Consider the following 13,000-nt stretch of genomic DNA (forward strand, 5'->3'; position numbering starts at 1 on the left):
AGGACACAGTTTGAGTGAGAGGAGAGACACGTTTTAAGTGCACGCACTCTCTCCGGGCGAGAGCAGCGTGTATCTGAGCGCGCGCTCCCAGTTTTGTGCTAGAGCAAAGGAAATCAGCACGCGAACGGAGAGATTCGCGCTTGCGCATTGTATTAATGTGCTTTCGCGCTACAATAATGCGCGCTCGACATTTGTCAGTAAAATAACGCCATACTCTAGTCTCTAACGTCACTGTATCTGCTGTTAAAAATTAACCATCATGCAAAACTAAGAATTAGAATCATTGTAATGTGACGATCAAATATAGGTGCGGGTGGGTGGCGGGCGGATCATTTGAAGCAGCGGACTCGGGTGAAGTTTGAGCTCATCCGCGCATCTCTACACTACACTGACCTGGGTCGCCAGTAGCAAACAATGGAGCACGCTCTGCTGGACAATCTAAGTAATTACACCATTCAGAAGCATTTTATCTGCGTTATATGTTCTGTTAAAAAAAAAATTCATATCGGCGGCATATTCGCCGATATGATATATCAGCAACAGGCTCATATCGGCCGATAATATCGGCAAAACGATATATCGGTTGGGCTCTATTAAATACTACCCCCAACTGTATCGAGATTCATTTAACATCTCAACTGACTTGAATCATTACATATTTTCATTGATTTTCAAGCAACCCGGTGTGCATCGTTACATCCGTAGCTGAGTGATACCTGCAACTCTAGTTTAAAGAGCACACAGACAAGTATAGAGCACCTCCGTTCATGCACTCTTTGAAATGGAGTGTACTTCGAAAGGCTATGCATTTGGTCACATGCATAAGTATACTATGGACTTAAGGTAGTTCACATATGACCAGGGGCGCCGTAAGGGGGTGTTAGGACGATTCCAAGGGCCCTTGTTCAGGGGGCCCAGAAACCATAGCGGCACCGCTGCATATGACTACCATTTGCATGGGTAAAAATAGATTTTATTAAAAAGTGTTTACCAGCTTGGTCACATGAAGCTTGGTCTTCTTGTGGAGCTTCAGGATGAGCTGTATAGTTAAATAAAAATAATTACTAAGCATTAAAAATCATTAACGTTTGACAGTACAACTAACAAAATTGCCTTGACACCATCAAGTAGTTACCTGAGATGCTAGGAGCATCAATAATTGCTTCTTTTGTTTCAGCGGAGTCAGGTGCACTAGTCTGTGCCAATGAAGAAGGCTGCTGTTCCCCAGAGTGTTGTGCAGGTGTTGCTGTGGAGGAGCCGGAAGTTGTAGTGGGAGGTCCTGGAGCAGCAATGGGTGCAGAAACTGAAACTGTGGGTGGTGAAGAAGTAGCAACAGGACTAGACAGGTGAACCATCCCAGGGGTAGAGGCTGGGGGTGGCATATTAGAAGATGGTGTAGTAGGGACTGGAGAATGAGTGGGCGCAGGTTCAGGAGAAGACACTTTTGGAGGAAGTGCAGATTGCTGAGACACTATTTGAGCAGCTGGAACAGTCACTGCAGCAGTAGGCTGGAGTGCGGATCCCGTTTCAGATGTAACTGCACAAGAAGCTTGAGTTGTGGCAACATCCAGAGTCTTTCCTATCTGAGTGACAGGGTTTCGTTCTTTTTGGTCATCTGCATTGCTCGAAGATATGCTGGGCGTGGTACTTTTGCTTACTACAGTCTGGACTGGAATGCTTTTGGCTAACATAGTTATTGGAGACAGGGGACTTCTGCGGGAAACAGCCGTAGCCCCTGGGCTAGAGCAAGCAGGTGGAGAAGCCAATAGTTGCTGAAAGGGTGAGGACATGCCAGAATGTAAGACCAACTGCCCAACAGGATTAGATTTCGGGCCACTAGCATCAGAGACACTCTCCTGTTTTGGAATTCCAGGGCTTGGCTGTTGAGGTGGTGGTACTACGTTTACAGGGGAAGTCTGACTTGCAGGTACTTGAACTTGAAGATGCCCAATGACAGTGCGGCTCTGCTGAGTAGCAGCTATGCTGACAGCAGGTGAGTTTGTCGGCATAGATGTTGATGGTGGTGCAGAGGTTGATGATGTAGTTGACACCGGGGTAGGAGTAAGCTGGATATTTGCAGAGACTATGGGACCAACCATAGTGACAGGCTGAGACATGACGTTAGTACTTGATGGTACCGACGTAGCTTGAAATATTGAATACACAGGTCCTGTGATGAACTGTGGACGCATTTGGGTAGGATTTTGTTGACGGACATCAGGAGGTCTTATATTTTTATTGGGAACTGCCAGTACCTTGGATACAACAGCAGGAGGAACGACAGAAGCCGTGTTGGTAGCAGAGCTAATGGGATTAGAGGTTACAAAGACTGTGATCTGATTTTGTGGAGTTGGTGCTGATGAGATGGGCCTTTGCAAGACTGTTTGAGATGCATTTGAGATGGGTATAAGATTGTGATTTGAACTTACTGAAGGATTGGGAATTGAAGTGAGGCTTAAGAGCACAGTTTGGTTTGAACTAACACTTGATACAGCACTGACAGACTGCAGGTTTGCACTGCTACTGGCTACAAGATTTGGACTTGATACTGAAGCAGATTTAGGTTTCTGATCAGTTTCCCTTGTAGACAAAGAGGTGCCAATATTTGTGTTCTGTGAGACAACAGGATTAGGTTGGTTCTCCTGAGCTGGTGGAGCATGAGGACTCTCTTTCTGCACAAATTCTACACCCACTTGAGGAATATTTTGAGATTTGATTGACAAAGATGGGGTGCCTGTATTGTCCAATAACTGATACAGAGATGTTGGAGCATCTCTAAATGCTGGTGATACAGCAGAGCCAAGGTCATGTTGTGGTGTTGTCCGAGGTTGTTGTTTATCTTCAGCATGCTGTTCAACCAAATTGTTAGGCTCGTGTCGTCTGGGTTCCTGAGAAGCCACCCGAGGGCTTGCCATTTTAGGAGCAGACTGCTCTCTTAACTGACCTGCCTGATGCTGCTCTGCTTGCGTAGTCACTACCTGGCCATCTCTAACTGTATCGGCACTACCAGGTATGGTTTGCAGAGAATTTAAACACTGTTGTGATTCTCCAGGTCCTGCTGATGGCAAAGATGCAGAGGTAGTTGGCAGAACTGAGTTGGGACTAACCATCACGTTCTGTGGACTAACCATCATTTGCTGTGGATGTGGAGTTGATGTCAGTGAAGATTTGGCACCCTTCTGTCTTCCCGGGCTTGGAGTGGCAGCTTTTCTATTTGAGGCAGGGCTGGATCTTCGACTATTACTGGGACTAGCTCTTTTAGCTTGCCCAACACCGCTCTGTTTGTCGTGTTTTCCTCCGGAGCTTAACATGCCACCAGCTGATGGATAAGACTGTGGGCCATTATTGTTGCCACTGGTATTATTGTTGGCAGGAAGATTTGCTAGGTTGGGTGGAGCCTGGCCAATTGCTTTAAGTGTAGTTGGGTTAAGACCTTGCTGATCAAAGCCTCGATTAAGGTTTGGCTGCCGTGGTGGCAGAGGAATGTTAATTTTTGGAGGGAAAAGACCAGCGATAGAGGCATTCAGTCTCTCAGGGGACAGATTTATTTCAGAGGGTTCAGTACTAGGTGGACGGTTGGTTGGAGTTAAAGGGTGGTGATATGGTCGGGGACTGGCTCGGTTAGGGGTTTTAGGGCGGGAACTCTGGGAAGTTGAAAGAGCACTTGAAAAGTGAATATTATGTGAGCCAGCCATAGCTGCCACTTGCTGGGTCTGCTGTTGGGGACTTGCTCCTGGTTGGTGGGGCACTGATAAAGGTACAGATTTCATTAAATGAGTATTTGGACCTTGATTGGGAATCATTGGTTGGTTTCCATTTCCTGATTGCTGACCAATTTCGAGGGGTCCCCGGTCCTGCATGCTATGATTTCCAGGGGTTTCCTCTGGTGGTGTTGGTTGTCCAACCTCTGAATGGGGTGTTCTTATTGCTGGTCCAGTCAGAGGTGGATTTATCATGAGTGGCATTCCTCTGGCTTTATCAGGAGAAGGTGGAACACCTCCATGGCCTTGAAGATCGATCATCACAGGCATGTTGCCTGGCTGTGATACAGGCATTCTCTGAGATGGATCATTAGGATTGACTAAACCCTTTGGCATGTGTCCACCTTGCTGTAGTGGCATTCGATTCTTAGCTTCTTGTTGCATTTTAAGCATCATCATTATTTGTTGTTGTTGCTGCTGCAGATGATGTTGTTGCTGCTGTTGCTGCTGTGCCTGTTGTTGTTGCTGTTGTGGCTGTGACTGCAGTTGTTGTTGGAGGTGTTGTGGTGGTGGTGGTTGTTGTTGTTGTTGTTGCATCTGCATTGACTGCTGTGAATGAATCTGGGTCTGGACATGATGGGGTCCTTGTGATGTTCCAGCTTGACCTTGAGGACCCTGCATACTCTGCATCTGCATTTGTTGCTGTTGCTGGATCTGTTGATGCTGCTGCTGCTGTAACTGCTGCTGCATTTGCTGCATCTGTTGCTGCTGTTGTGGGGGCATAAACTGCATTGACATCTGCTGTAATACCCTTTGATCTCCAGACTGACCAGGCACACCTAAAAACAAAATGGTAAGTAAATAAAAATTCTCTAAGTATAAGTTGTGTAAAAATAATAAATAATAAATCAAAAGGCATTAAATCATTTACCTGGTCGATTAGTGAATTCAGAAAGTTTAGAGTTAGAGTCAACGGCAGACCCTTGATCACTACCCAGCCCTTGCATCTCTACTTCCTCCATTCCATGAGGCAGTGAATCCAGACCACTAAGAAAGACACATTTATCAAATTTTGTAGTTATATTCAACAGTGCAACAGAGTTATTTACTCAGCTTCAGTGTAAAAAAATTAAAGAACAACAAGCACTTACCACAGACTGTCAGCAGACTGTTGCCCTTCATCTACTTTTGGCTTCTTCTTACGAGGAGGTTTCTTCTTTTTAGGCTTAGCAGCAACCGCACTGGTCCCTTGCTTCCCACCAGGACCAAACTGGCTGGCAGAAATATCACTTTGGAGAAGATTTACTAACAAGGGACTGGTTAGTGTCACATCCTTGTTTACTGCAAATCCACCCACTTGTCCACATGGGCCTCCCATTGGCATCTGACCAGCAAACTGAGGATTGAAGGACATACCATGACCAGGAAAATGGCCATTGCCAACCTGCATATGTTGAGAACTCCCCAACATACCCTGCTGTTGTTGCTGATTCTGCAGGTCTGGAACCATCTGCTGGCTGATATCAGCATTTCCACTACTATCGCCTAACTGATGTTGATGTTGCTGACCAGCCTGTTGCTGCTGCAGCATCACCTGTTGTTGCTGTTGCTTTTGCTGAAGCTGTTGTTGTACTAAATGATGACTTCCTGGAAGTCGCATTTGAGGCCCATGCATCCCTAATGCTTGGTTGGGGTTGCCATTTATTGGAATTTGTTGAGACTGTTGTTGTACCATTTGCTGATGGGGTTGCTGTAGCTGTTGTTGTTGCATTTGTGACTGTTGTGGCTGTTGGTGTTGCAGTTGGAGTTGCTGCTGTTGTAACTGCTGTTGTTGTAGTTGCTGTAACTGTTGTTGTTGTTGCAAATGAGCCATTTGTTGTTGCTGTTGCTGATGCGGAGTCATCTGTTGCTGACCCATCTGAGATTGAAACTGCGGCATATTACCTTGGATACTAGGTGAAGGACCTCTCATCATCTGGCCTTGCATTACTCCAGGTTGACCTTTTGGGCCAAATGCTTGCTTATTACCCTGTATCTGACTAGCTACAATGTGCTCCATCATAGCATTTTGCTGCTGTTGTTGTTGTTGCTGCTGCTGCTGTTGTTGTTGTTGCTGCTGCTGCTGAAGCAATAATGCCTGATGTCCCTGTCCTCCACCAAGCTGGTTTTGGCTCTGCATGATCCCTTGACCTTGTGGTGGCATCATTTGCTTGGGAGGGGTCATTCCTCGCTGCCCGGTATTCACTGGCCTGGACAAAACAGTCTGGCCCCCTGTTTGGCTTTGTGCCAGTTGACTTTGGGTGGAAGCTACAACCTGCGTTTGATGCTGTGATTGTGGTACACCCATCATTTGAGTCTGAAGACCTTGCGGAGGTTGCCCAATACTACCACCTGAGGTGGTGCCTGGGGGTTGGGCTGGCATGCCACTGTGGTGGGTCAATCCAGCACCTTGAAGGGGATTTGACTGCATGTGGTTTGGTGCTGATGCTGATGACTGGACACCTATAATGAGATTTTTAGACCATGTTGAAAATGAATTAAAATGCTATATACTAGACAAAACTTCATATTAGAACAAAAGATTCAAAACGGCATTAAAACAATCCACACATCTTACCAGTGTTTGCCATGCTCTGACTATTTTGTAGTTGGGGTGTACTACCTGCTCCAGCGGTAGTAACCTGTCCTTGTCCAAAATTCGGATTAACAGGAGCATTTGGGAAACCCATTGGCATTCGTTTAGGCATACCTGCAATATATACATAAATATATTCAAACACAGGTGACCAAATAAATAACAATATATTTTCACTTTTACATTAAGAATGTAAACATGTAAAACACGCTGAAAACATACCTCCCATTACACCTTGAGGAACCTGCCCATGTTGTGGAATGCCCATAAAGCCAGGCTGAATGTTTCCTTGCTGGCCCATCACAGCTCTTCCTGGAGATCCAACACCCTGTGGGAAACCCTGGGGGGTTGTGGGACGCGGACCAAGCTGCCCCTGTCCCTGTCCCATCATTGGAGGTGTTCCAGGTGAGCCCTGTTGGAAAGGAGATGACGACGAACCAGGGGATTTAGCTGCAAGACTTCCTTGTGGGGCAGAGGAGGGAGGCAAAGGAGGAGGTGCTCTTGAGACAACTACACCTGGTGCTCCCTGAGGGCCTTTGGGCTGAGGGGTTGCAAACTGGTTTGCCCCTGTCTGCTGCTGCTGTTGCTGTTGCAACTGATGCTGTGCCATTGTATTGAAAACCTGTCCAGCCTGCTGGCTTCCAAATGGATATGGTGGTGGTGGATGATTGGGCGTCTGAACAGATGTCAAAGAGGGTTGACGCAGTCCCATTTGTGGCTGTGGTGGGGCTTTCCTCCAACCTGGTCCCATTGGACCCTGGACAGGTGGTGGTTGGAGAACACCAGAGGGCAATTGGTTCCAGCCAGGAGGTATAGGCATCTGGTTGGAGGGGTTGAAAGGACCACGTGCACCACCTAGTTGAGCCATCTGAACCTGCTGTTGTTGGTGCTGTTGTTGTTGTTGTTGCTGAAGTTGCTGTAGGGCTGCTGGATTTAGCTGCCGATTTGCTTGCATGGCTTGCATGTGATGTCCCTGTGGGCCTAAGTTGACGAGTGGGCCATGTACCACTTGAGGATGTTGGAGTTGTTGTTGCTGCTGTTGCTGTAAGGCCAACCCTGAAAGCATGGGATCCATTGTGTCTGAAAAAAAACACAAATGTGAAAACTTTTGAAATCTGAAATGAGAACTACATCCTTGTTAATCAGATTCCCACACATTTTGCTTTGCATACCAAATTTTTACCTAAAAATCACCTCGACTTTTACTTTTGACCAATTTGATCAAGATCCATTTTAATGCTGGAATACACTACATACCTTTTAAAATCTGGAATGGAATCATAGTCTGACGCTAAAAAACTAGAGTCTGTGCCCATTATTCACTATGCGATTTTCTGTGAAATCTGTCAACTCAAATTTGCAGACTGGATTTGACTTTCAGCAACTAATGTTGATTCATCCATCGATTCATCATCTGTAAATCTGGTCAAAAGTTGTGTAGTGTATTCCAGCCTTTAGGTGATCTGACATCAGAGGAGCACCTACTCAGCTGTAAACCAACTACTGCGCTAAAACAATACATTTAAACTTTGTCAGTTAAGTGTAACTTAAAAGAAAATAAACTTTGAATTAAAAAAAATGAATGCCACAGAACATATGAAGCACAATCCTCAAGAGTTCACTTAATACAGGTACTAAAACTTCAACTTGAAACATCACAGTTCTGTGCCTTTTCAACATATAATAACACACTTGCATAGTGACTGATATATGTAGTCATAAAATCAGAGGACCCACTGAAATCTATGGTCATAGGCGACATCTGAAATGCATGCAACTACCAGCTATGAACCGCTGATGTGTCCTGCCTGACGTATGTGTCTCCAACATAAATCTTAATACAAGGTGTAAACAGGGTCTATAATTCAGTCCTGTGACAGAGATGTTTGCCTCAACTACACTCAAAGAAAACAGAGTGTGAAAATACATCTCAAAATAATCCATAAAACAAACAAACAGTCCCAATGGTGGCGCAATTACTGCATTTACCTTAGTAGGGCAGTATGGACTATAAATAAGGGTAATTTCGTAATTTCTTTGAATGAAAGAATTACCATTACCTGTCTGTGAAGGTGGCCTTGGTGCTCTTGGCTGCATTGGGCCACCACTATTCAGTACCATTCCCTGTGCTGCCATATTAGCCCCAGGAGGCATCATGGACACCGAAGGGTTATTCATACGCATTCCAGCTGAAAAACAAGTATTTCTTCAGCATACATTTGCCTAATTAAATTAAGTCATTCTGAAGGCATTGATTACAGTGTTTCCCATACATTGATTTATTGATATCAACACTGACCGCCACAAATAGATTTTCCAAAATGCATTGACTTCGTTAAATAAACATGAGCTCTGCACGTTTCAAAGTCAAAACGAGGCACGGGTGTTTTTATATTAATGTATCTTTGAAGGGCACTGACTGTCTTTACATTTACATTTAGTCATTTAGCAGACACTTTTATCCAAAGCGACTTACAAATGAGGACAATGGAAAAGTTAGAAAAGTTTCGATGTCATTTTCATTTAATCTTTCCTAAAACGCCTGATAAAGCAGCGTTTATGAGCGGAGCACTATTTTGATTACAGCCGTTACCGGGGAAACCACCATTTCTGACGCTCCTAAAGCGCCTCCTGCTGGCAGAGAATGAATTTGCATTTTTAATCAGCGCGTCTGCCAATTTATATAGCCTATATTTCCCCCAGGGTAGTGCTGCCACACATTGAGTGTAAGTCTGTGGGAAACACTGGATTAGTTTGTACAGGTGTGTTTGATTAGGGTTAGAGATAAACTCTGCAAGACGGTGCACCTCTAGGAGCAGAGTTGAAGAACGCTGTGTGAAGTTAAGCACTTGTGTATAATTACCCTGGCCCTGCTGCATGGGGAATCCAACATCCATTCTCATCTGACCAGGTGCACCAAGAGGTCCATTTACCCTTACTTCTTGACTTCGGCCCTGTCCAACTGCAACGTTAATGGCTCCTTCACCTGTATGAACCCAACAGGCCGATCAACACATTGGCTGATTGTAGAACAAAGGCTAAAATTAAACTTGTATGTGATTAAAAATACAATGTGCCAAAGAGGTCAAACAGAAAATGAGGGTGCTGGCAGACCCTTACATTGCATGTGGTTTGCCAGGGCAGAATTTAACACATCCGTACCTTCAATCTGCACAGAGAGGATGCCCAGATCCCGCAGCTGCTGCTGGTTGTTTTGAGCCAGGAGGCGCAGTCGCTCGGCTGCCTCTCTGGGGATGTTGAAAGTGACACGTACGCTGTTCCACGGCTCCACGCGCTTGGGTTCGAGCCTCCCAGTACCTTTATTAGACACAGAGTGGAGTACAGGAGCAATATAAGCCAACTGAGATGGGGGAAAAGCATTTAAAGACACCATGAAAATAAAATGAGAGTTTAGGGCTTTTAGTCAGTGTCTGTTAGGTTTGAAATACAACAATGCAAGAACGAAAACTGTACTTGTCAAGCCTTTTCATAAAATGGAATAACTGGACTATTAGCCCAAATACTAAACACTGAGCAAAGAAAGAATGACACTCTGCATTAAAATTTAATGTATGAAATTCAATGAATCTTTGCAAAAACTTAAATTTCTAGCAGCAATGAATCATTCTCATGCATATGAATATTAATCATAGTTTCAAGTCAAATCATGACCTAGTAAGAGCATATCTGGCATCCCGTGTAAGATGGTATCCAGCTTCTCCTGAAAGTCCTCATCATTCATGTTCCCTTTGAAAGCAACATAGATCGTGGAGCCATCGTGTCCATCTTCCACTCCGGAGTCGTGATCTGTGAGCGAGACGGCTCGAGGGGATTGTGCATCCAGGGACAGCTGATGCGCCATAGCCCTTCACCAAAAGAGCTGCGTAGCCTCTGGAGACGGTGACACTGCTTAAAGAGGAACAACAAGATCTGTCACCATTGATGAGAAACCCTTGTCTGCATATCCTAAATATTAACTTCAAAATTATATACAACATATGCTGCCATGCAAACAAGATATAGCCCGAATTAGGCATGGGCCGATTACTGGTTTCAAGGTATACCGCAATTTGAAAATGTCACGGTTTCAAAACCGCTAATATTTTCCGTTATACCGTTCCTGCGGTATGCGCTGTTTTTCATGTCTCCTCAAAGACGGAAAGTGTAGGAATCCCTCAGGTTGAGTGCAGTGCAGAGAGTAACACGACCCTCCTCCTGTTGGTGCGAGCGAGCGGTCAGTCACGTGTGTGTAGGATGGACGAACTAAGGAGCTGCCCCTGGAACTCACGCAATCGGCAACTGGCCGTTTTTTGTCTTATTGCAAGCAACTCGTCTCTGTTCTGGACTCATGTTGCTCAAAAACTAAATATATTGTGTTCAGCACAATATTTATTTTTTTTACCCAGTCATTTAAAAATAACACATTTTAGAGCTGTAACGACAATACCGTGAAAACGTGATTTTTTTGCTTACGGTTATCATACCGTCAAAATCTCATACCGGCCCATGCCTAGCCAGAATTAAAATATAGAGACATAAATGTAATACATTTCAGGTATGTAACAAATCACCATTCATCACTGCTAACCAAGTAACATTTCCATTCCGCATTGAAGTAAGGCTCAAGCACATTTGAGAGTGTCCATGATAATAAAAGAAAATCTAGTTTAAAACATGTGCCAAGTTATCAGAAATGTACTCTTTGTATTCACGTTGGTTTATATGGTTTCAGAAAAAGAAACCATTTTCAAGAAAGGTTTCAATTTAATGACTCTAAATATGTCATGCAATAAAACAGTAGTAACAGTTTCCTCAAACCTTGAATACACTAATGTTCAAAGGTTTGGGGTCAGTAAGATTTTATTTTAAAGAAATTCAAGGTTTTATTCAGACAAATATGCACTAAATTCTTGAGCAGCAAATCAGCATATTAGAATGATTTCTGAAGATCATGGAGTAATGATGCTTTTTTAAATATATGTCAAATATATCTTCAAGTTTTTACTAATTCTGAATTATTGATTCATAGAGTCACCCTGCTTTGTCATTAAAAGCTCTGAACTCTAAAGGACTTATTGACCTTGACGCAGAGTCACGAGGGTCTGAAGTCTAAAGGGGTCCTCTATGACATCATTTCCTGTCAGTTTTCTCCCTGCATGTTAGTTGCATTTGCTGGACAAAGATTTTTCAAATATTAAAACGCAGTGAAGCAGTTTCAAATTAATAACAGATGATTATGCAAGGCTGCCAGGTTTAATTATTTGAATGAGACTTTTTTTTATAACGATATCTTTATTATTATTTTTAGATCACAATAAAGTTGTATAAGCCTAACATTTTATACTTAATTTAAATGAAATTAAAAAACACGCTTGTGGAAGATTCAAATCTGTATGAACTGCACTATAAACAGATGCCAGTCACCTCAATGACCCTCAACAGAAGATGATAAAGCCACTTCACATAGCATTTAATAATCCGCAATAATGCAATAGGAACCCGTGATTAAACATTAGCTACTGTAAGAGAAGAGCTGCTATGTAGTTTAATGCGTTATATAGGGATGCTATCCAATGACACTTTGATATAACTTACACCACGGCATTTGCGAGGTACTTCAAAAACACCACGGCTACCACGACTGTTAGTGCACAGAAAACTACTCGAAGCATCTTTATCACAGAAGATATCATCAACGCACAGAGCACGGCGAATCAACGAAGATTAAACTTAACATCAGTGAACTCATGTGGTAATGTGATAATGAGATGCCACATACTGCTATGAGCTGCCTTTAGTAACACAGACAAGAGTTTCGCTGCAAACTAACCGCGCTGCAACCTCTAAATATCTAATACATAACCTCTGGTGCATTATTATCCTTGCTGCTATTATTGATGACTTAACTGCAGAGCTTCATATGGGTTTATTTCTCTAGCATTAGCATTAGCATGAGCAATATCAAAACAAAGACAAACCGCGTAATTTAGGCTTAAGCCAAAACAGACAGCATTATATTGACTTTCAAGCTCATATGTGGTACACGCAGTCCTAACAATCAGACCGCAGAGAATAACCGAACGATTCTAACGCGTTTCCTTCACTCCGGCTAATGTAACGCTATTAGCGAGACGCACACAGCCACAGCCTCACTAAACCGAGGCTCTTCCCTCATGCAGCGGACGCGTTTACATGCTGGAGTGTGTTTAGGTGTAACGAGGCGGTAAGCGCTCACCGTGGTCAGTCCATCAGGAGCGGGTTTGCTGCAGTAAACAAGTAAGAGCTAGCAGACGCTAACGGCGCGTTCGCGAGGAGGCTGGGCGCGCGCTCGCGCTTCACGGGACTGCGCGTCCGTTTGGGTTACGAGCACAGAAACACCGCGACCGAAAGATCACGGGCGCGAGCACAAAACACGGATGACTAGAAGTGAACGGCACAGGTTCATATTATGTTAGGCCTACTATATGTGTGAGTGTGTGTGTGTGTGAGTGACTGAGTGTGTGTGTGTGACTGAGTGTGTGTGTGTGTGTGTGACTGAGTGTGTGTGTGTGTGTGTGAGTGAGTGTGTGTGTGAGTGAGCGTGTGTGTGAGTGAGTGACTGAGTGTGTGTGTGTGTGAGTGACTGAGTGTGTGTGTGTGTGTGAGTGATGTGAAGCACTAAGCG

The 13,000-nt window shown here is 44.1% G+C and overlaps 1 protein-coding gene across 11 annotated transcripts in view; it reads right to left on the reverse strand.

Annotated features, from left to right (window-relative positions):
- The window catches only part of LOC107703622 (nuclear receptor coactivator 6-like), a 19,677-nt gene extending 6,924 nt beyond the window's left edge, over window positions 1–12,753 (reverse strand). For 2 of the 11 annotated variants that reach the window (XM_016506324.1, XM_016506320.1), the window contains exons 1-11: window positions 12,572–12,753; window positions 10,009–10,245; window positions 9,499–9,654; window positions 9,200–9,322; window positions 8,397–8,525; window positions 6,559–7,416; window positions 6,319–6,450; window positions 4,853–6,203; window positions 4,633–4,748; window positions 1,136–4,540; window positions 992–1,027 (exon numbers count right to left, since the gene is read on the reverse strand). In XM_016506324.1, the coding sequence (XP_016361810.1) occupies window positions 992–1,027; window positions 1,136–4,540; window positions 4,633–4,748; window positions 4,853–6,203; window positions 6,319–6,450; window positions 6,559–7,416; window positions 8,397–8,525; window positions 9,200–9,322; window positions 9,499–9,654; window positions 10,009–10,198 (6,496 nt within the window). In that variant the 5' untranslated portion in view covers window positions 10,199–10,245; window positions 12,572–12,753. Of the gene's footprint in view, window positions 1–991; window positions 1,040–1,135; window positions 4,541–4,632; window positions 4,749–4,852; window positions 6,204–6,318; window positions 6,451–6,558; window positions 7,417–8,396; window positions 8,526–9,199; window positions 9,323–9,498; window positions 9,655–10,008; window positions 10,246–10,451; window positions 10,468–12,571 lie in introns of those variants that run through there. The other 9 variants (XM_016506321.1, XM_016506315.1, XM_016506325.1 and 6 more) reach the window with 7 other exon arrangements.
- Window positions 12,754–13,000: the final 247 nt, after the last annotated feature.

The sequence above is a fragment of the Sinocyclocheilus anshuiensis genome, unplaced genomic scaffold (genome assembly GCF_001515605.1).
Source record: "Sinocyclocheilus anshuiensis isolate Anshui unplaced genomic scaffold, SAMN03320099.WGS_v1.1 scaffold975, whole genome shotgun sequence".
Classification (NCBI taxonomy): domain Eukaryota; kingdom Metazoa; phylum Chordata; class Actinopteri; order Cypriniformes; family Cyprinidae; genus Sinocyclocheilus; species Sinocyclocheilus anshuiensis.